Here is a 23,737-nt window from a genome sequence, read left to right as displayed (position 1 = left end):
ATGGTCTTATAGAACTCCATTATGGTAATCAAGTGGTCATTCATATTGCCTCCAATTCGGTCTTCCATGAACAAATAAAGTACATTGACGTTGTCTGTCACTTTGTTAAAGAAAAACCGCTAGTTGGTATTATATGTTTTAATCATGTCTCATCTCAATAACCCTTGAAAAATCTTATTATAGTTTGTTTAATACTTCTTGGGCAGTAGAATTTGACAATTTCATTATCCAAGGCATTGCAAAATAGTCCCATGGCCTTAACACTATTGTCCACCTTTAGCAATAATTAAGTTATCCTAATGATATGAATAATCCTACCATTTACATTTCGGGATGATATGCATCTTCAATAGTAAACAAAAAATCATACCGGATAAATCGAGTGATCATGCCATATTACTTGTATATAGCGTTCTGGAACAAAAACTAGGAAACTGAAATTTTTTTAACAACCCACAGAAGAAGAGCGTCTCCCCTTTACTGTTCTATCGATTGCCAATGTAAATAAAAGATGGGTTGGTTCATCATCGAATTAAAGAACATCACATGTCAAAGAAAGTTGCTCTCATTTTTATTAGAAAAACCGACTGTCTAATGCTAGGTGCCATGATTCAGGATCTTCGGAAATAACGTAGGAATAGTGAACTGCTACAATGGAGATGAGAGTTAATATGCTTTATAATTATATTATTAGAGAATCGCTTTGATCAAATGAGCTGAAAGATTCCATTCTCCGGAAAGCAAACCTTGGGATGTTTTTAAGTTTTAATAATCAAAATAACCATTGTTCTGCTATGTCTGGACAAAGAGCCATCGTTTTTCGGATCAGTTACGCGATCATTAGGCGACGAGCTGTCCGAGACTTCGAAACTTCCTACAAATTTTCTTTCACTGTGTTTGAATCCTACCCTGCTCTTTGGTATTCCCCTTCTTGTTTGCAACTGACTAGCAAACAGTTTGTCAGACACAAAGCAAGAAAGACTTCAGGAAAGACGCAAGGACAGGCTGTGAGGCGCTTGATGCTGGAATTGTTTTCTTTTGCCTGATAGTTTTAATGGAGTTCCTCACAACTAACTCTTCTCTCATCCTTACAAGTATAAATAAGACCCGGAAAGCGAACACCAGACTCGATTCATTCATTCATTCCATTCACAGCAACTTCCTTAGACTCTAGAAACGCATGGCGGGGTCGATTCGATTGGGGGAAGCAGATGGGTGGAGGGCGGCCAGCCTCCGCTCAGCTAGCAAACATATGTTTCAAAGGAGTGAGAGCGTGTTCTCCACTACTTCGGCCAGCACTCGGAGGAATAGCGATGACGAAGAGGATCTCAAGTGGGCTGCTCTTGAGAAGCTAGGGACGTACGATCGCCTTACTGTCTCCCTGCTCAAGCTTGGAGATAGCAAGAGTGGACACTACCGCCATGACCAGATAGACGTGCGTAACGTTTCCCCAGAAGCTCGTCGAGAAATTCTTGATAGACTCATCCGCATTCCCGATCAAGATAATGATTTTTTTGTGCAAAAGCTCCGTGAACGAATGGACCGGTATGTCCTGCTTTTTACGCCACCACGTTTTGTTGATTCAAAGCGGGGAAGTTGAATTCTGCCAATTTTGTTTTACTCCCCTGTTTTCTGTTCTATTCTTTGATGATTTTCTTCCCAAATTTTGGATTGCTTCTCATAAACTGCAGGGTTGGAATTACACTGCCCGAAGTTGAAATACGATTCGAGCACCTCTACGTTGATGCAGAGGTTTACTCAGGAGGAAGAGCAATGCCAACCCTCCTCAATGCTTTCCTGAACGTCACGGAAGTGAGATGCTTGTGCTTCTTAATGTTCTTCCACTTGAGTCGAAACTTGTTAACGAATTCACTGGGCTTAACTGCTTTGAAATTTCCATTTGCAGAGTATATTAGGCCGTTTCATGTTATACAAAAATAAGAAGCAGCAGCTAAGCATTCTTAAGGATGTTAGTGGTGCGATACGACCCGGGAGGTAATCAGGAATTAACACATTCTTCTGATCAGTTCAGCATTTGTTAATCTATCGCCGGAAGTGATCAAACATGAAGAAACTAACCGGCATTGATTTTTTTCAGGTTGACCCTCCTCCTGGGCCCTCCAGGTTCAGGAAAGACTACCCTATTGAAGGCCTTGGCAGGAAAACTAGATGAAGACCTGAAGGTAATTCGAACTCTGATCATCCAAATTTAAACCAGTCAGTCACTATCTTCAATCAGACCCTTAGTTCAAAATAGGGTTGAGCAGGTTGCAGGCAAGGTAACTTACAATGGCCACAACATGAAGGAATTTGTTCCCGAACGGACTTCTGCTTATATCTGTCAGCATGGTTTGCATAACGGAGACATGACTGTCAGAGAAACTTTAGATTTCTCCGCCCGTTGTCAAGGAGTCGGTCATAGATATGGTGACTTCCCATCTAAATGATTTTTATGTTCTCTTGTTTAACTGCGTAGTTTCGTGACTATTACAATTCTACTTTTCTCAAATCAACTAAAATGATCACTGCAGATGTTCTCGCTGAACTTGCAAGAAGAGAGAAAGATCAACACATTAAACCTGATCCAGACATCGACTTCTTTATGAAGGTAGGCCATAAAATTCGGTAATCTGTATAAGCTCAATGGTAAACAGACGTATTTCGTTTAGTTCCTGAATTTCAGTTTTAACGACGGCCTGAACTACTCAATCGATCATCTCCAGGCGGTAGCAATGCAAGGACAAAGGGCTAGTATTATGACAGAGTATATGCTGAGGGTGAGCACGAGACTGAACATAAACAAATCGAACTCATGATTTCATTAGTCTGAAAATACTTTTCGGATCTTGGCTTCCACTCACAATGAAGACAGTGAAGTAATAAGAAAAAGCTGTGAACATGCAGTTACTTGGGCTGGATGTGTGTGCCGATACAATGGTGGGAGACCAAATGAGGAGAGGGATCTCCGGAGGACAAAAGAAACGAGTGACGACGGGTGAAATGATCGTGGGTCCTTCCACGGCTCTTTTCATGGATGAAATCTCTACAGGATTAGACAGCTCGACAACCTATCAAATCGTCAAGTGCCTCAAGCAAATCGCCAATGTGTTTCAGAACTCCATGGTCATCTCTCTCCTCCAGCCAGCGCCTGAAACATTTGCCCTCTTCGACGATGTCATCTTAATCTGCGAAGGCCAAATAGTCTATCACGGTCCTCAAAGTCACATTCTTGACTTCTTGGTGACAATGGGCTTCAAATGTCCAGAGAGAAAAGGCGTTGCAGATTTCCTTCAAGAGGTCTCCTCCTGAATTCTATCCTCAATTTTTTTTCTTAGCATTTTATCAATGACCATTATTTGACAAGAGTTCTTTTTACTAGGTGACTTCAAGGAAAGATCAGGAGCAGTACTGGTTTGATAAGATTAAACCATATAGATACATAACTGTGGGAGAATTCGTGAAAGCTTTTCAACAGTTTCACGTTGGCATGGATATCTTCTCGGAACTGGCTGTTCCTTATGAGAGATCCAAAGGGCACCCAGCTGCTTTAGTAAGAAAGAAGTACGGTTTACCCAAGAAAGAGCTGTTCAAGGCATGCTTTGATCGAGAAATGCTGCTGATGAAGAGAAGCTCTTTCATCTATATCTTCAAAGCCATACAAGTACGCTAAACAGTCCCTAAATTTTCATGATCTGATCACTTTCTTCGTAAAGACATTTAGATTTTTGCCCTCACATTAGGTCTGATGCAGATTATGTTAATTGCAACTATAACCATGACGGTATTCCTTCGAACGGAGATGAACCACAAGAACCCAGAAGACGGATCGAAGTACATGGCTGCGCTTTTCTTTGGGCTGGTGAATATCATGTTCAATGGGCTCGCTGAGCTGCATCTGACAATTGCTAGGTTACCAGTGTTCTACAAGCAAAGGGACGCCATGTTCTTTCCTGCTTGGGCCTTCTCGTTAGCCACATTCATTATGAGAATCCCCATCTCCTTGCTCGAGTCATTTATCTGGGTGGTGCTGACTTATTACACAGTAGGGCTAGCTCCCCGCTTTGGAAGGTAATCTCGTTTATCAGAGAGATTTTACTCGATCCAGCTTGATTTTTTTTTGTAATTTAGTGGGAAACAGCTAATCGATACTTCTCCTCCAGGTTTATCCTTCAATTGTTTCTGATGTTCAACCTGCATCAAATGTCACTCTCCCTCTTCCGTTTTATTGCTGCACTAGGACGATCTCAAACCGTTGCAAGCACCTTTGGGGCATTCGCACTCTTAGTCATATTTGTCCTTGGTGGCTTTGTTGTTTCCAGAGGTAATTCCTGATCTCTAATAATAACGCTTCCAAGGATTAATGTTTTCAGTAGTCAGGCTCATGCTTCTTCTCGGTGAATAAATCAATTACAGAGGATATCCACAGTTGGTGGATTTGGGGATATTGGGTATCTCCTCTGATGTATGGACAGAACGCAATTGCAGTGAATGAATTCCTTGCTAGCAGATGGCGTGAGGTAAGTCTCACACAGACACAGTAACAAAATTAAGTGGAACTGAGTACCGGTTGGCTGAATCTTGTGATATTTACAGAGTGGTAAACAAATTCTTGAGATGAGGGGGATCTTCACTGAAGCGAATTGGTACTGGATTGGAATTGGAGCTCTTCTGGGATACAACATTCTTTTCAATATTCTATACACAGTGGCGCTCAAATATCTCAATCGTTAGTATTACATCTCTTTCTTTAATTCTTTCCGCAGTATGTATTTTTCCTTAATGCTCTTGTTTCTGCAGCTCTTGGTAAGCCTCAAGCTGCAGTTTGTGAAGTTGACGATTCCAGTGCTGAAAGCCAGGGACAAACTAAAGGAAAAGACTGCGACGATGGTAAGAGAAACTTCGTTATTCCACTAAAAGTAGAGTAACAATTGATTCCAAAAGATGGACAGAAGCTTTCTCCCGGTAGATGTAAATGCAAATAATCAGCAAAAAGGACTTTATTTGTGAAAATGCTGAAACTGTCTGTTACTCCTGCTCTTTTCAGGTCAACATGATGTTACAGAGACGAAAGGAATGGTGCTTCCTTACAAACCTCTGGCGATGGCATTTGAAGGCGTGCAGTACTTTGTTGACATGCCAGTAGTGAGTTTAACTTGTATCCTCCACGCAAAACAAGTTAAATCGAAATTTTATTAGAAAATGGAAAATTTTATCCAAGAATCCAGTATAATTACGTTAAACAAACACTGATTTTTTTTAGAAACTAATGATTCTTTACCCACTGTGAAGGAAATGAAGCAACAAGGTGAAGAACAAGATCGACTCCAGCTCCTCCAAGGAATAACTGGGTCATTCAGACCAGGTGTATTGACATGTTTGATGGGCGTAAGTGGGGCAGGCAAGACCACCCTCATGGATGTTCTTGCTGGAAGAAAAACTGGCGGATACATCGAAGGCTCTATCACAATCTCTGGTTATCCTAAGAGACAGGAGACTTTTGCTCGTGTCAGTGGCTACTGCGAGCAAAATGATATCCACTCTCCAAACCTTACAGTCTACGAGTCCCTTCTGTTCTCTGCCTGGCTTCGTCTTCCACCTGAAGTAGATGATGAGAAAAGAGAGGTAATCATCACACTTGTGGAAATAGAACGGTTTCGTGCTTTATTGGACTGTTTAGTTCTAACTTATCTTACCCTGCAGATGTTTGTGAGCGAGGTCATGGATCTTGTAGAACTACATAATCTGAAAGATGCTCTGGTTGGTGTTCCTGGGGTCAGTGGGCTTTCAACGGAACAGAGGAAGCGCCTCACAATTGCAGTTGAACTCGTTGCCAATCCATCGATCATATTCATGGATGAACCCACATCAGGGCTCGATGCACGAGCTGCTGCTATTGTGATGAGAACTGTGCGTAACACGGTTGATACAGGCCGAACAGTCGTCTGCACCATTCATCAACCCAGCATTGACATTTTTGAGTCATTTGATGAGGTAATGGCTCTGATATCTAGATTGCCAAATGTTGTATAAGAAGAAATTGGAATCTTTAACTATATGTCTTTGTTTGCTCAAAATAGCTATTGCTTATGAAAAGAGGAGGGCAAGTGATCTATGCCGGGCCACTGGGAAAGCATTCCCACCAGCTTATCGATTACTTTGAAGACGTGAAGGGAGTTCCAAACATTGCTCCTGGATACAACCCGGCGACATGGATGTTGGAAGTTAGCTCAATTGCAGCGGAGAATCGTCTTGGCGTAGATTTTGCTGAAATTTATCTGAATTTTTTTCTGTATCAGAGAAACAAATCTCTGATAGAGGAACTGAACAAGCCAGCTCCAGGTTCTGAAGATATTCACTTTGAGACAAAGTTCTCACAACCCTTCTGGATCCAGGCGAAAGCATGTCTCTGGAAACAACACTGGTCTTACTGGCGAAATCCTCAATATAATGCTGTTCGCTTCTTCTTTACCTTCATCTGTGCACTATTATTTGGTAGCATATTCTGGAACATGGGTGGCAAAATGTAAGTAATGCTCAATCGGTCAATACTAGGTTAAGACGATCATCTCATCTCCATTAGTCTTTACTCTTATCAATTGACTCTGCAACAGGGACAAGCAACAAGATTTCCTAAATGCCATGGGATCCATGTTTGCTGCTGTTCTGTTTTTGGGTGTCAATAATGCATCATCAGTGCAGCCAGTGGTGGACATAGAAAGAACTGTCTTCTACAGAGAACACGCAGCGGGCATGTTTTCTGCTCTTCCTTATGCATTGGCACAGGTTAGAACTGACAAGATTTGTTTGAACAGATTCATTATCATTATGCCTTTTCTTACCCTACTGATCTTGAAAATTAATTGATGCAGGTATTGGTGGAGCTACCATACATCTTCGTACAGACTATCCTGTATGGAGTGATTGTGTACGCCACCATTGGCTTCAGTTGGAGTGTGTCCAAGTTCTTGTGGTTCTTCTTCTTCATGTTCTTCACCTTCCTCTACTACACCTACTATGGAATGATGACTGTTGCCTTGACTCCAAACGCACCCTTTGCTGCTATCGTCTCTTCTGCTTTTTATGGAATTTGGATGCTCTTCTCTGGTTTCCTGATCCCAAGAACAGTAAGTAAAAATAAACCTTTCTCTTCCTAAATGAATAACTCAACATTTTCTCCTGTTTTGTCTAATCTAATGTTCCTTTACATATATGTAACGCAGAGCATTCCAATCTGGTGGAGATGGTACTATTGGTGCTGCCCAGTTGCATGGACGCTCTATGGTTTAGTGACTTCACAATTTGGAGATTCAACAACAACCATGTTGACGTATAATGGTGAACAAGTTCCTTTGAAGGAATTCTTGAACTCCTCCTTCGGTTTTGACCACGACATGCTCCCTCTTGTGGCATGTGTCACCGCGGGCTTTGCCATTCTCTTCGGAGTTGTCTTTGCTTTCTCCATTCGGACTCTCAATTTCCAAACAAGATGAGAAGATAGAATTGTACTCCCTGGTATAGTTTTAATCTCAAAAATGTCTTAAAACCTCTCATCGATTATTTTTTTTCATGGAATCACCCAAGTCCAGTGTGACTGTGATAGGCGTTTCTCATTCTTGATTTATTGTACCTTGAGAACAAAAATTTACTGTGTAAATTTTCGTATTTCTAGCTCATTGCATATAATTTTCGACTTTAATGCCATAATACAACATGCAGTCTCTCTCCTACAGAAGTAGCATTATACAATTTGTAGAATCAGTTCGATAATCTGGGATTAGTATCAACTCATGAATTACAAGCTACTCCACAACTAGAAGGTTGTTTTGCATCATACCTTCACCAATGACAGGGAGTTCTGGTGACAAGTGCCACTGACCATCCACCAAGAACTTGATCTCATAGCGTCCAGGTCTAAGCTTAAGGGTTGCAGAGAACTTGGTGAAATTACCAGTACATTCAGCTGACATATGCTCACCCTCACTCCATCCATCAAAAGACCCCACCACTTGGACAGTCTGCTGAGCAAAGAGAATTTTCAGGTTCCGGTCCTCATGAAACAGATAACAGTGAGCATTTGTTTCTGAAAGAGAAGTGTGATATGCACTTCCCGAGATGTTTCCACAGATTATCAGAAGAGGTTGGCCAAAAAAAATAACCAAACTTTTGGTTCAATCCGGTTAAACTGGAATGTTCATGGAACCAATACCCACCAATGGAAATATAGCATAGCTGACAAAGACATCAGTTATACTGAGAACTTCTGTATGCTTCATGTTACCTTAAAATTACTGCTCTATAATTCGGATGGCTTGCATCAACCAATCCAGTAAGGGCCTCATTAATTACTAGGACCAGGGTTGGTAGGATACAACCTACCTGAGCAGATTCAAGTATTCTTTCACTAGAAAGAAGGATAACTGACCAATGCCTAAGAGCTATCAGGAAATTACCTCAGCCATTCCAAACCATAACAGTTCAACATCCTTGTATTTTGCAGCATCGACACCTTTTACTTGTTCCTTTAAATTTCCTTGGAAAGCTGCAAATGAGAGATGAGCACTTCTCAGAAGAGTAATAATGACCACAAAGGCCATCTAGTAAGCAAGGCAAAGAGTGCACCTTCTAGCCTAGAAAGAAGATAAGATGGAATACTCTTCCCATTGATCTTCCTTAAACCTAGCTGTTCACCAAACTCAGCCACTTCTTCTGCGAGTTTAATTAAATTCTGTTGGTAAAAAGAGAAAAAAAGAAGATTAGAGATTAATGATGTAACAATCAATTTCTACTATCAGAATTATAACTACCTCTCCATCATTCAATCAACAGAGAAGTAAAATTCTTTCAAACAGAAATACTTAATAATAACTGCATATGAACACAAATTCCACTCATTACAATCCAAGTAGTCACAGATCTTTTGACTTTCTTCAAGAGCCAAAGAGAAGAGTTAGTTTCATCCTATAAACTACAAAAACAAATAAAAGAAGAGGCAGACAAAAAATAAGTGTTAAGAAACAGAGAGATGTTCAATTGATTAAAGAATGCATAACCTTATGATGAGAAGAATTCAGCAAAGCAACCAGTTCGTAAAATGTAAAAAGATGCAAAATAGGTGAAGAAAGGAAAAAAGAATGAGAGAAGAGCAGAGAGTGTTGAGAGAGGCACTCGATGGGGGTAAAATTGACCTCCTTCCCTTTGTATTCATCACTTAAGTGACTTGATCTCTATTTACACAACTACCCCTCATAACTCAAAACTCTACAATACTCTTAAACTACACATCAGAATAACATGTAATCTGAAGAATAGACTTCTAACAAACACCCGATCTTGCTGACTCTCCTACAGACTAATATAGAATATAAAAACTGACCATCAAACGTGATTTGACAGGTTAAATGTGTAACTTGGTTGACGAGTATCCTAAAACTACCCCTCTAATGAAATTTGCACTCGGTCTAAACCAGATAGTCTAGTTCCTGAATCAACTACAATTGTTCCAACCATGTCTCAAAGTCTATTGAGAACATAATACGATTTACTCTTAAGGGTGAATTAACTCTGTAGAAACAAACTACATCCACAGTTGATCTAAACTCCTCTCCTCCCCCTTCCTCCTCCCTTGCACTAAAATGTGTTGCAGCAAAGCCAATAGAAACAAAAACAAACAATATATATTCTTTCAAACTAATTACAAACATCGACCAATATGGCTGGGCTAATCAAATTGTGAGCTTCAGGAGGTTCCTGATAATTCACCCTTACTACTGCAGTATTCTTTGCCTCCCTTGAAGATGATAGTATAGTTCAGGCTTCAAAAAAAATCATGATTGTACTTCTGAGATCACATAGATTTTTCCAATTATGAGAGTATTTAACTCATCTTTAGCAAACATCCACTAGCTTTTATAGCAAGATTTTGATAAATATTTGAACCTGTCCACTTCCACACTGTTCACAGAAGAAATGTGAAGCGGTTCTAAATGCAGAATAAAGACAAACAGAGAAAGTCATTAGCTACCTGCAGTTCAAGCTCCATTGCAGCAAGTTCGCTTTTGCAATCAACCAATGCATCCTCCTTGAGCAGCAGCTGCGAGTAACAAAATTCAGAGGAACACTATGAAATGCAAGTCGGAGGCACTGTAGAAAGATGTCTAAGAATATTAAAACAGATAATAAAGGAATTCAAAGACATTATTGCCTCTTCTCGTTGAAATATAGTATATAGAACCCAGTATTGACGGGGAGAGCACAACCAAGTTTCAATTATTGGTAATTATCAACCTGTTATGGAGAAACAAAACTGTAGCATCACCAAGCAAACTGTTTCTGATGTTTACTGTGTTGGCTTCTCTACCCTTTTCTACCAACTGGTATAATATGTAGTGACAACTAAAACCGTGGCCACAGGTTTTCACCACTAATGCAAGGGAAATCTAGAACCCTGCTGATGACAATTTCCAAAACCCAAACATTCATACTGCATTAATTGCGTATCAGAGGCCACATATGCTAAAGAAATTCTTTCAGTAGTTTTTAGACATGACAAGATTGATTTCTAGGATCAGTAAGTTATTTCCCAGCTGTGATGAGATATTCCATTCCTGAGTGCTCCAATATATGTATGCAGATTACAGTCACATGTATGTTTGGCAGTATGAACACGATTCTTATCTTGGTTTAAAGCAATAGAATGCCTTCTAACTCAGACAATTACTGTCAACTTTGTCAGTTGAAACCCACAATATTGTACAGCCATAATGCAAGTAGATTGCATGTTTATTCTTTATCATAGTTTGTAATCACAATAAAGAAGTAAAAATCCAAAAAGAAATAAGACAAAATGGACTTCGATCTTGATCATGATAGAACTAGTATGTGAAATGATTAATTGAAAAGGATTGAGACAAGATAGAAGAAAGAAGAAGGAGAAAGAAGTTTCTGAAAAGAGAGCAATAGAAAGGCTCTTGTTGGGAATCCTGCTCGACCCCCTAATCTTCTTATTTAACTCATAAATACCCTCCATACACACAACTGCTTATAACTCCTAATATACACCTCCAAATTACATGAAAATTAACCCATAGGCATATATAAGCATCCTGAGTAAAACAATAACTTCATTAGAAATTACAGACCATCTACAATGATTAAATTGCCCCTTATACTGTTTTCTAACACTCTCTCTCAAACTGGAGCATAGATGTCCATAAGCCCCAGCTTATTACAAAAAGTCTTGTTGAAAAACATGTACAAGGGCATTTTGGTCATTTTATTTTATATTTATTCATATGTCTTGATGTGATCTTGTTCCTTATGTTGAATTATGTCTATGGTCCAATTTATATGTAAATAGGACATGTAGAATGGGAGATATAAGGAATTAGGTTTTCACTTAAGTGCATATTTGTAATTTTACTCAAACAACTTTAGTAAATAGGTTGGGGATAGTGCACGAGCCCCAACGCAGCTCTATTCTATTAGAGCTTTCTCTTCTCCACTTTCTCTCTCTCTCCAACTCTCTCCTTACTTTTTTCAAGTCTTAAATTCATGTTTACCTAAGGCTTTAGTAAACATATCACCGACTTGATCACTTTTTTTTTTTTTTTTTTTTTTTTATAAGGATGTATTAATAAACAGAAGAAAGTTACAAAGTTTGAGGGGGCATTTCCCTAACAACCAGAGATTGTAGGGTAGCTCCCTCCCTAGCAAGTACATCTGCCGCTGAGTTTGCGGACCTCGGAATGTGGGTCCAACAACAAGAAACAATCGAGGTAATGTCTAAAATTTTATTGAATGTATCCCAGTGTCTCCACGGAGGAGAAGATGCTCTCGCACACCATCCAATCACCACTTTAGAATCCCCTTCAACTTGGAGGGGTCCACTACATCTTTCTTTGAAAACACGAAGACCGGAGAGGAGAGCCTGTAACTCTGCATTCGTAGAATCAGAAATTCCAAGTGGGCCCGCATATGTGAAGAGCTGATTACCGGAATGATCTGAAATTACTCCACCATAACCGGAAATACCAGGGTTGCCCAGAGATGAACCATCAAAATTTAGCTTGAGATAACCAGGGGTTGGAGGAGTCCATTCTTGCATAACCGGAGGCTTTTTACCAATGTGTATCAAAGCCAAGTTTCCCCAATTTTCACGAATGGAGGAACCCAGATAGTGAGAAAATGCTTTTTTTGTTAAAAGCCAAGTAGATATGTGTCCCACCACTCTATCCGCAACCCGGTCTACCGATTCACTTTTAGCATCAAATCTTCTTTTGTTCCGCTCGTTCCAAAGCCCCCACGGGATGAAACTGGAGCAGGCAGAGAGCATCATCTTTCCAAGACGCGGCATAGAGGTACCCAAGAGTGAATTACTAAAAGTGAGGAGGTCCTCCGCCATGCAGAATTGAAGCCCAAACTTTCCAAGGATGCTTATCCACACATTCCAAGAGAAAATGCAGTGTAGGAGAATGTGTCTGATAGTTTCGTTCTCAGAGTTACAGAATGGACATAAGGGATCAACCGAGGGATGGCCTCTTCTTCTCAATACATCAGCCGAGAGGATTTTACCTTGACAGGCACTCCACATGAAGAATTTTACCTTTGGAGGGGCACATAAATGCCATACGAAATTGATCCCATTCTCCCTCCATGCCGAATTACTTCTGTTTAAAAATCCGTATGCCGATGAGACCGTGAAAAACCCCTTTTTGTCCGGCCACCAAATGAGCTTGTCAGCCTCCCGAGGACGAATTTTGAACGAAGCGACTAAATCCAATAATCGGCTAGCTTCCAATGCCTCACTATCCGAGAGGCCCCTTCTAGGATGGAGGCTCATCCCTCCCCCCTCAAAAGCTTCAGCTACTGATATTTCTCTGCGGGTGGTGAGAAGGAAAAGACTTCTGAAAGCAGCCTGCAGAGGTTCCGGCCCTATCCACAAGTCGTCCCAAAACTTGAGCGATCTACCATTTCCAGCATGGAATCTACTTGCAGATTGAAATTTTGGGAGCAGAAGATAAAGTGTTCTCCATATAGGAGATAGGGTTCTACGATTCCCCCCAGACATCCACCAATGAGGTTCACTACCCAGCTTAGTGAGAACCATTTCCTTCCAAAGATTTGAAGAGTGAGTGTTAAACTTCCATAGCCATTTTAACAATAAAGCTTGATTCATGTCTCTAGATTTTCGGATTCCCAGGCCCCCCATATTCTTTAGCTTGCAAACATCATCCCAACTAACCAGGTGGTACTTAAAAGCATCACTCGATCCCCTCCATAAGAATCTTCTTTTCAACTTATCCATGATCTTGCAAATAGCAATAGGGCAAGGCAAGAAAGACAATGCATAATTTGGGATACCTGCTATGCATGACTTTAGGAGAACGAGTCTCCCCGCTTTACTAAGAAGACGCCCCTTCCATGATGATAATCGGGATTCCATTTTTTCTACCACCGGATTCCATAGCCTCCTGCATATACGCCCATTGAAGAGAGGTAGACCAAGATATGTTACGGGTAATTGACTTAATGAGCATCCAAATATACTTGCCATCTCAGTGAGAACCTCAGGATTAACATTAAAGCCCATTAGGGAGGTCTTTCCCCAATTTACTTTCTGACCAGAGGCTAACTCAAAAAGCCCCAACACAGCTTTAATCTTTATTGCACAATCAATGTCTCCGACTCCAAAAATGATGGTGTCATCTGCATACTGAAGTAGGGGAATATTAAAAGCTGGACTGGAACTAGTAGGGGGAAGCCAACCAAGATTTCCTGCCGAGTAGAACATTGCTGATAGAAATTCCCCAATCATATTGAATAGAAGCGGGGAGAGAGGGTCTCCCTGTCTAATTCCTCTGCTGCCTTTAAAATAACCACATACTGAGCCGTTGAGGAGGAGGGAGTATGATCACTTGACCAAACATAGGGGGAAACAACTTCCTTTCTCATCACAGCATCTCGGATAAAGTGGCATCAACCTCTCTTTGTTTTATTCTTTCATGAAATATTGGATTTCTCACAATAAATGTGGTTGCTTGATTGTTACAATACATGGTCATGCATTCATCACAGTGTAGACTCAATTCCTACACAACCGATCTCACCCACATCAACACCCTGACAGTATGAGTAGAACGGGCCACAACGTTCTAATTCTTGCTCTTCCAACTTATCAAGTTTCCTCCTAAGACCACACAACAACCTGTAGTAGACTTCTTGTCAAAGAATCTAGCATAATCTACATCTGATAAGGCTTTTATCTTCAAGTGACCATGGGGTTTAAAGAATAACCCCTTTCCAAGAGTCCCCTTCAAATATTTTGATGTTCTCTATTCAGCTTCTAAATGTACATTGTGTGGACGCTTCATGAATTGACTGACCAGACTGACAAAGATTTGTGCCAAAGTTTATGTTTTGGCACTTTGACTCCCCCTGGTCATGTTTGCAAGCTCCCTCCATGGAGGCAAGCTCTTTGGCAAATCTTCCAGCATGAAATCCTTCTTTAGAACTTCCTCCTCTTCAATCAATATGGATCGACCTTCAATCCATTGTTCGTCAACTGCCAAAAAAATCAAGAAGATTGGAGTCTCCACCCTTAAGACCACTCTTAAATTGAAAGGCTGAAAGCTTGGTCGCTTTCCCCTTTACACAGTCCCCTACACCGGAAATTACATAAGGTCCTTCCTCGTCTATAATCCCTATCATTCCCACATAGGGCATTTTAAAAGCTTTGCTTTTACAAAGAAAATCTACCCTTAACTTTTCCCCAAATTTTCCGAATGATGGAGCTTGGGCAAGGGGGCAAGCCATGAAGGCTGTGTTCCCATAATAGAATGTTGTGAATTACCTTTTATATGACCCCACCAACTGAACTGTTCTTGGCTTCAAATGTTCTGCTTTCTTTCTTTCCACAAGTGCCAAGGGGCAAGGGCTCCATCGCTGAAAGAGTAGGTTGAGTGATAGAGGCATGCATAAGGAGATGCCAAATTTGAGTAGAATGGCACCCCAAACAGCCTTACTGAACTTGCAATGCAAGAGAATATGATTACTGCTCTCCTCCTCTCCACAGAGTTTGCATAAGGAGTTTACCATCAGATGGCCCCTCATAGATGGTTCATAACAAGTGAGTATCTTTTCATGCAAGGCAATCCATAGGAATTGTAAAACCTTTTCTGGGGCTACAAGCTTCCAGACTAGGCTTGGGCCTTGGGAGCTGGATTAGGTGAGAGGGGTAATCTGGCATTTATAGAAAGAGGCTACCAAGAATTGGCCTGAGGGCCATGGCTTCCATATTATATCATCTTGTCCTGGATTGAAATATAATGCGGCTCTAACAGTGCAAGTATCTTAAATGCTTCCTCTGTTTCAGCATCGTTTAAGTTCATCCTTAGATGTAAATTCCAGCTACAGAAATGTTCTGTAGGTCTGGATTCCATCATTGTCATATGTTTGTTCTGAGCTCTGTTGTACAGCCTTGGATATTCTATGCATAATTAACTGGTCCCCACTCAACAATCTGTCCACAATTTAACAGAAGAGCAACTTCTAGCAAGGAACCTGAGATGTTGTTCCCGCTGAGGTTTCTGTTTTGGAATTGCTTTCCTGATGCTGGATTGTATGGTAAGGTTGCCACTCAGAGGTAGCCAATTCTGGGGGTTTCCACCATATTTTGCATCAATAACATGTCTCCACAGTGACCCTCTTTCGGTAGCAAATCTCCAAATCCACTATGCCAGTAGAGTCGTTCATAATTTTGATTTTTTTTATACCTAATTCACTATGCTCTTTTGGAGTGCAGACTTTATCCCATTGGACCTATGGGTATTTGAACTGACTTGAGCTACCACACCATAATAATTTTCTCTAGATTGCTTCTAGTTTGGATGCCACACTCGCTGGACAGGCCAGAAAGGATAGGAAGTAGTTCAGGATGCCTGCTAAGGTATCCCATCAGCAATCTCTAGTTCAATGGATGGTTATTAGGGCGAATCTGTTCAATCTACATACACAGCCAAAAATGGGTCATAGTCCATACCAATGTCTAAGAAATAACAGTATGTAACCTCATTTCTAAGAAATTATACAACATGAGATTAGTATATGAACAATATATTGGTGGGTGTCCATCTTTCTATGGCCTGTACACATCAACTACATCTGGGTTGGCAGGAGAAGGGTTGATCTTGGATCTCTATGTGAGCATGAAACATTTTAAATTTAGCTTATCATTCTGTGATGGACACAGACCAACTTAAACATGGAATAAAGTAAATCCAAGCCTATGTTCGTTTCTGTTCTATGCCCAACTATGTGTTGTGAACATCTCAAATCTGGTTTTCTATTTAGGCCTGGGCATGAGGAGGAGAGTTGGTGGATAAAAACCCTATCATTCTGTAGCCCCTACTTGTATCGCTGTTTCAAGTTGGTTACTAGGCATGAGAGGGTCTGATAGTGGATGAGTAATCACACATAGGTTATGAGTCAGAAAGATCCTGGACTTAGACATTAGGAAAATGCCTTCTAACTTCAGCTGGTCATTTAGGGATGAAATGGGTCCAACTCTAACACAATAAAAGTTAAAGAATAACTAAAATATACAATATAAATATAATGTAACCCCACACTTAACATGTAATTGACTGAATCTCACCCAAATAAAGGTGTAGTAGGATCCAGATATAAACTCAATATCATGCATAAACAGAGGTAATTAAGGGATTTGCTCCCTCCACCTTTGTAATTTTATCTTGTTAATAAAAATACATCTTCATAAAAAAAAAAAAATGCATAAACAGAGGTAAGGCCAGAGTGGATCTTTCATAATATCATGGAGTCTAAGGGCTTCGTAGGCAACCTAGCAGTCACTAGAATCAAATAAACAGTTAGAAAAAGACCTCTAAATGCAAACCTGTCTTTTGAGGAACCGGTTGTGTTGATTAGCTTCGGTCAGTTTTTTTAGAAGTTTTGCTCTTTCAGAATCCACCAGTAACGCCTTGATCTGTCAAAAAATAATGATTCTTGGCTTAAACTCTTCTCTTTCTAAAACATAACTATAAACATGTCTTTATCTCTCTTAAGCATAATAACAAGCAGTGCATGCAGCTCTAACATATTTGACACATATATGGATTTTTTGTATATTCTCTGGCAAGGGAACACTTCATATCCAAGGTCTTTGTTGAGACATGTGAGAAAATATGGCAGTGGCCACGAAACCCTCTCTGCCCTCCTAAATGGAGGGATAGAGGGCTGGAGATGGGATGAAGTCCAAAATTCCATGCACGTTTGGGGTGGGACGGGTTTTGTCCTCCCCGACCCGCAGCTTTTGGAATATAGTCTTCAATATTTTTAATGGAATAGTTTAAAATTTTGTTTAGTTTTTAAAATCTTTGTTATTTTATTTGTAAACAACTACAAGAGAACAGGGTATGGACAAACATAAAATCAACTCACTGGAAGATAGACATAGTTACGAGATAAAATAGGGTTGAAAAACCAACCCCGTTGTGGGATGGGAAGGTATAGGTTTGCAAAGTGGAGTTGCAAGGCATGGATAGGGTTGAAAATCCAACCCCGCATGGGGCTGGGTGGGACGGGAAATGATTAGGGGTTTTGGTTGCAGGGCAAGGTTGGGTTTCTTAAAACCCGCACCCCTGTCCACCCTATACATGAGCAAGTTAATCCAGTAATTGGATATGAAATAACTTTTACTCATATTTGTTCCATTTAACAATTAGTATGCAGGTAAGCAGGTAAATCCTTAAATGGGTTAAGATTTTTTAGTCTACATCCTTTATCAAATAGATGAGTAGAACGAAGAAGGAATAATTGGGTAAATTGTCACCCCTAATTGTAATCTATCCACTTAAAATAACTATAGCAAGTGACAGCAGAATTACCCAGTACTTATGTTGTACATAAAACAAATGCATAAAGATACTAAAATGCCCATAAGATACAAGTACATAACTACAACTAAATATGAAGGATAAGAGAACAGCACAATGACAAAAACTACCCCTGCTTGTATCTCAACAGTCTTTAATAGTTCAAACCGCATGACCTCTAGCTGAGAATTCCCCCTGATTTGCAGACAGTGTAAGTCCCCCTGTCACTGTGCATTTCCATAGAAATGTAGATGACAACAGTGTCTGGGACTTAAAACTTGTAGAGACACTTGTGGACTCATGAAGTCATAGATGCAAATCTATACATTGCACATTTGTCATTTTTCAATTACAAGGCTTATAAGACAAGCTCACTTTGTAAGCCAACCCTTCGAAGATTTTCAATGAAACCTTTTTGTGCTTCCTACCATGATGCTTTGAGAAATATCGCCCTCCTTCCTCTTGCTTGGGAATTTATGAGGCTCCCGATGATTGAGGTTTTATTTAATAAATTCTAAAAAAAAAAGATCTTGACTAGTGACAGCTAGCAAGGCATGGTTTTCAAAACCCAAAGAAAACATGTGAATTTTTCAATGAGACTGACGAATCCATTAACCATTGCCTCCTTCATTACCCATCTGTCTCTACAACCTCAAACTCTTCATCTGACGTTCCAGATGCGGAGCTTTTGTTTTCCAGCATCTATTGTTGACGTCATTAAACATTTTTTACCAGTTCCTCAAACAAATTTTATCTCTGTTCCAAAACTTGTTAAAGTAATTTTGGATGTTTACTATTCAAGCATCCCTTGGAGTCATTGGCTTGAAAGGACTCTCTTCCAAATATGCACCTTGAGAAGATTGATTGAGCAGACAATACACAAGAGTAATCATTAGGTAAATTTTCACAGCCACTAGAGCAGCTAAATGCATTGGTTACATCTCCTCTTTGATCCTTGAAGTTGAATTTTGATGGAAGGATGAGAGGGAACCCTAGTCCCACGGATTTTGGGGAGGTTAACCTGGATCCTGAAGTCTGTACCTTGTTGTTACTACTCAAGCGCTACTGAAGGGAGTCATTCTATTAAGGCCATGGTTCACACCCTTATGCATGGTCCAAATCCTTTGCCATGTGCTGCACTTAGACAACTTGGTTGCAATTCTCTTGCCAAGGAACAGGAAATCTTTCTTCATGGTCTAATCCTAATTATGCCTTGTTGTGAACAATTTTCTTCTTGATTTATTGTATCTTGAGGTTCTCTTTGCCTGCCCTTTTTTATTAACTTCCACCTTTCAGGGTAGGTTGTTCTTTTTTACTTTTAGTTTCTAATAAAACCATACTGTCTATCCCCCAAAAAAAAAAACTGTTTTGGAAAAAAAGAAAATTAGAAGAGAGAACTTTAGTGTGAGCTTCAATTGCAAATGGTGCAGATTTTGTAGCTGACCTGAAAAGTAATCTACTGTTTGCATTGGACAATTGATAGTAAAGTACACACTAAACTCAGAAATCGGAAGGAGTACTGGCAAAGAAATATTGGAACAAACGATTCATTTCTATTCCTTCTGCAAAATTTGTACAAGTTGCAAATCTTGATTTAATGCTTCAAATGAACTAACTTACCGTTTAGTAGATGTGAAAACAAGTGCAGTGAGCACAATAAACAAAGTTGCATGCACTGATACAAACACATTTTCTGACCATTGAATTCTCAAATTATAATATGAATACACAATTGATCTCATCTGACAGAATCTGGAATTTTAAATAAAATGTGCTTAAGTAATACACAAGAAAGAAACAGACGTAGAAGTGAATTAATTACAACAGATAGTGGGAGTATGAAAGACCAAGAATCATAATCCTTGCCACAATTCAATATTGTTTCTTCACAAAGAGGAGGTACAAGTGAAATTTTCTCAACAATATGAAGTCCAGGATTTTCTTTTGGAAAAGAAAGGATATAAAAGTAAATATTAAATGACCTCCTGCCAGTTTACCTCCTCAGAATTCAACTTCTTTGGAGAAATCCTTCCTGATGGATCTTCAGGAACAAATTCACCATCTGTTTCAGAAGTCTCTTCCCACGGATCAGGGGAAGGTTCCTCCTCCACATCAACTGGCACAGCGAATGTCTTCCAAGATGGTTGTTTGAAACCCAAATTGTGAACGTCAAGTCCTATGCCAATTAGCCCATCATACAATCCCCTACAGAATGCATTCGGGACAACAGTAAAACCTGTGCATGTTACTCTGATACTATTAACTTGCACAGTACATGGAGGTTTTTGGATATACTGCCAATCTTCAAATCTTGAATGGCAAGAAAACCATGACGTGGATTTCTGAAGACAACACCTATTAGTATACATCAGTGGTTAGCACAAGCGGAAGAGGGATTATTGAAAAGGAGCCTTGTGAACGAATGAAATACACCAATATAAACTTGGAAACTTTAAGACGAAAAAACCGTTTAAGGACAAAAAGGTAAAAGTCATGGCCCCTCCAATGCAATAAAATGTTTAAATTTAGATAATACACATCACCTTGTAGCACCTATCATTCTGCTCCGTCCAACAGAAATCCTTCCTCACTTTGAAATTTTTTGCTGACAACAAAAATAAAACAAAAAGATCACTAAAGAAAACAATGTCAGAAAAAACACTATAAAGTAAGTGCCTTATCTGTGAGCAACTTGTGAAAGTGATAACATCATACTTGTGTTTCATAAACATATGACACACCATTCTGAGAAAATGCCATAAATAATAAAGTCCTTTAACTAACTCTACCAATTAACGAGAAATACTTTTTTGTGCACTGCCCACTTCGCATATCTTGTCTCAGTTTCTGACTAAAGAAGTTGTATTAGAAGGAACAGATAGAATAAAGTTAATGTGTGTTTCAAACATATTATTATGCATTGTATTTGTACGTCACTGTGGTCATCATTTTGGAAAAGATTAAGCCAAACAAATTAAGCTACACCATCCATTGTCACTCATTCTGTTGTTCAAACAGTTTGGGAAGGTTTAAAGTTGGCATGATCAAATTGGTGCCGCTGACTGCACTACAGACCAAAAAAACATGAATATTCAACATGTATGTAACAATGTTGATTGGCTCAACCCAACTTACACGTTAACATAGTTTTTATCTCCTTCTAGAAGAGGAAAGACAATGAGAGAACCAACTAACAAATCATTCCGACCAAATTCTTCAAAAGTACCTAAGGAGGAAAAGTATTTCAGAGAAATTGAAAACAAAGATTTTTCCGAATGTCAAGTTCGAGGACAATGTAAATGTTTCCTTATAGACCCCTCCCTAATCAAATACCGCCAATCAAAAATTCCACAAGAAAACCATGACTGTTCAGGAGATTAAGCACTTCTTCCATTAGAGTAACTCTCTAACCAATAATGCGCTCTGCTAATGAAGAGAAGAGGTGTATAAGTCTTAAAAGATGCTCAACTAAGTTCGTCACATTTAGTAGCTATTAGCGTTAATCGACAACTGAGCTGGAACACCAAGAAGTGATATTCATTTTGAATTCAACAGCACGAACTAGTATCCAGATGCTACTGCACAAGATTCATTTATAACGTAAAAGCCCTCGAGTAAACAGTAAATATTTACCAGAAAGGTACGAAAATCACATATCTTTGCACCAGATTTCAAAATCTCATACCTTTACACTAAATTTCCCACAGGAGGGATGACCCAAATTTGAAGAACGCTCACGCCAAATGTTAATCCTCCGTTAGGAGTAAAAGGACAAGAGCCATTACTACACTAGGAAGATTCCAGTGTTACAAAGATGACCTTGCAACGGAAGCGCAAAAGATCAGAAACTCAGATGAGCTGATGCAGTGGGACTATCCAAGAGTAGCTGAAGAAAATGTTAACGAAGAGTCCTGGGCGGAGCGAGAGTTCCAATCTTAGTGACAATTGGAGACCAGAAACTCATGAACACAGTGACGAGCTCTCCAGGTATCACCTGACCAGCTTTCTCCCCGAGCCAGAGGATAAAATGAAGAACAGCGACAGTTTTTGGAAGACAGTGATGCGCCTCTGATTTCAGAGGAATGAATGAGCCCATTTATCCCATGTTCATTCACGTGAACAAATGAGAGTCATCCATTTTCTAGCTTCAGAGTTCACTAGTTCTCCTTTTTTTTTTTTTATTCTAGATTAATTAGTTTATATGCCCAACGCCCTATTTGGAATCCACAGAAAACAAAAGAAAAAAGGAAAGAGAAAAGTTTTTTTTTTTGTTTAATAAACATAAAATTTGGTTGTCCTAATTTGAATTGAAAAGGAAATTCACTTTATTTTGAAAAAAAAAAAAAAGCAATTAGGTTCGAGGGCTTCATGAGCGAGTATGCTAATAAAAAAAAAAAAAAAAAAATTGAAGTAAAAACGAATTTGACTATTCTCGAGTAGTTCAGATTTTTCTTGTGAGTTATATGGCTGTCGGCAAGATTAACTCATTTGAGGATATAATGTGTTCTCCACATTCTCAAGTCACCTGCTAATTGCCGAGGAGAGAACAATTTTATCTCACTTCGAATTTTCTTTACTGTGTAACAATTTTTCTCTTAATTCTTAGACATCTCTTTCAATATAAGTTCTCTCTCTTAAGACTTAGGGGGGGTTAGTCAACAAAATGAAAATTTGATCTTCATCTTCATCTTCATCTTATGTATCTACATGATCTTCATCTTTGAAATGGGTGTTAGTCAAGACAACTTATCTTTGAAATCTTTGAAATAGGGTGTTAGTCAAGACAACTTCATCTTCATCTTATAGAAATTTAAAATTATTGATTTTAATAATTATAAAAATGAACTAATTAAACCAAAGTGTCTGAGTTAACAATATTTTAATTACCACTATTAAATCACTAATACAATAGAGTGAATAAAAAATTCTGATTAATTAATAAAAAATATTATATTAATAACATAAGATAGATTTGTATTGTATTAATTAATAATATATTTTGACATAATTAATGATGATATATTAATCAAATGCATACTTTAATTATATTTTATTTACCAGGGAGGATTGAATTTTGTGTATTCTTCAGTCAACTAGCCTAACCAAATATGATGAATTAATCTGAACTAAACACTAATTATATCATAAATTATTAAGCAATAATTTAATTAACTACTTCCTAAATTGTCAAGCAATAATTTAATTAACTACTTGCACAACAGGAAACGTCAACTCTGGATTTTACCGTGATTCGTGCCTCTCTCGAGCGCCACGTAACCACGAATCCGGATTCTCAATCCTTGCGTCTAGCCCCTCTCGGGCGCCTAGAGTTAATGACAAAGATCGGATTACAATAGAATGCAGAGAATCAATTTCCTATTGTGATGATGCTAAAATTATCAACTTTGGATTTTACCGTGATTCGTGCCTCTCTCGAGCGCCACGTAACCACGAATCCGGATTCTCAATCCTTGCGTCTATTCCCTCTCGGGCGCCTAGAGTTAAAGACAAAAATCGGATTAAAATACCAAAATCCAACCTCAATTATAATCTTACCCTAATTAGCTAATTTAATCAAATATCAACCTTAAATAAACCTTAATTATCAAATCAGATTCAATTAACATTCAAAACCTAAGTTCAAACTATATGAAAAATTAAATTCAATAATGACGAATTACTCCCCTTCTTCCTCCTCTCGCTCGGGCAGCAACTCGTTCTCACGGGTGCTGCAATTTTCGGAAATTGGTGGCGTCGGGTAGCAATAGTGAGTGGCCGGAGGTAGAGACGACGCCGGCGACGACAGTTAGAAGCCGACGGACGGAGGTAACGTCCGGCGAAGAGCGAAA

General features: G+C 39.2%; 2 protein-coding genes across 3 annotated transcripts; one reads left to right on the top strand and one right to left on the bottom strand.

Annotated features, from left to right (window-relative positions):
- Positions 1–1,252: 1,252 nt before the first annotated feature.
- On the top strand, positions 1,253–7,651 carry LOC137950340 (ABC transporter G family member 39-like). The gene is made up of 21 exons (XM_068796745.1): positions 1,253–1,545; positions 1,692–1,812; positions 1,907–1,995; positions 2,099–2,183; positions 2,268–2,427; positions 2,532–2,608; positions 2,724–2,777; positions 2,905–3,297; positions 3,380–3,661; positions 3,752–4,068; positions 4,161–4,321; positions 4,414–4,537; positions 4,596–4,726; positions 4,798–4,887; positions 5,045–5,142; positions 5,290–5,622; positions 5,701–5,991; positions 6,078–6,523; positions 6,612–6,783; positions 6,870–7,124; positions 7,221–7,651. The coding sequence occupies exons 1-21, from the start codon at positions 1,253–1,255 to the stop codon at positions 7,488–7,490; spliced, it is 4,242 nt and encodes a 1,413-aa protein (XP_068652846.1). The 3' UTR covers positions 7,491–7,651.
- On the bottom strand, positions 7,642–21,965 carry LOC137950078 (protein PTST, chloroplastic). 2 transcript variants are annotated; one of them, XM_068796441.1, is made up of 8 exons: positions 21,574–21,965; positions 20,432–20,493; positions 19,886–20,243; positions 16,910–16,999; positions 10,022–10,090; positions 8,620–8,725; positions 8,451–8,539; positions 7,642–8,018 (listed from the first exon to the last, which is right to left on the bottom strand). In XM_068796441.1, exons 2-8 carry the CDS (start codon positions 20,446–20,448, stop codon positions 7,800–7,802), a joined length of 948 nt encoding a protein of 315 aa, XP_068652542.1. In that variant the 5' UTR covers positions 20,449–20,493; positions 21,574–21,965; the 3' UTR covers positions 7,642–7,799. The 2 variants fall into 2 exon arrangements, with proteins under 2 accessions (XP_068652542.1, XP_068652543.1); XM_068796442.1 differs by having other exon boundaries at positions 7,642–8,015.
- Between the last annotated feature and the right edge of the window lie 1,772 nt (positions 21,966–23,737).

The sequence above is a fragment of the Aristolochia californica genome, unplaced genomic scaffold (assembly GCF_029961685.1).
Source record: "Aristolochia californica isolate CCGP_79_NKW_82.1479 unplaced genomic scaffold, dmAriCali1.0.hap1 SCAF_14, whole genome shotgun sequence".
In the NCBI taxonomy this organism is placed as follows: Eukaryota; Viridiplantae; Streptophyta; class Magnoliopsida; order Piperales; family Aristolochiaceae; genus Aristolochia; species Aristolochia californica.
Note: the sequence above shows the minus strand (reverse complement) of the source record. Positions and strands in the feature narration are given on the sequence as shown.

Excerpts from the sequence above, each read along its gene's own strand:
- LOC137950340 (XM_068796745.1), top strand. The coding sequence starts at position 1,253 with ATGTTTCAAAGGAGTGAGAGCGTGTTCTCCACTACTTCGGCCAGCACT. Across the intron at positions 4,727-4,797 it reads GGCGCTCAAATATCTCAATC|CTCTTGGTAAGCCTCAAGCT; the intron begins GTTAGTATTACA and ends TTGTTTCTGCAG. Across the intron at positions 7,125-7,220 it reads GTTTCCTGATCCCAAGAACA|AGCATTCCAATCTGGTGGAG; the intron begins GTAAGTAAAAAT and ends TATGTAACGCAG.
- LOC137950078 (XM_068796441.1), bottom strand. Across the intron at positions 10,091-16,909 it reads ACCGGTTCCTCAAAAGACAG|CTGCTGCTCAAGGAGGATGC; the intron begins GTTTGCATTTAG and ends TGTTACTCGCAG. Across the intron at positions 8,726-10,021 it reads CAATGGAGCTTGAACTGCAG|AATTTAATTAAACTCGCAGA; the intron begins GTAGCTAATGAC and ends TTTTACCAACAG.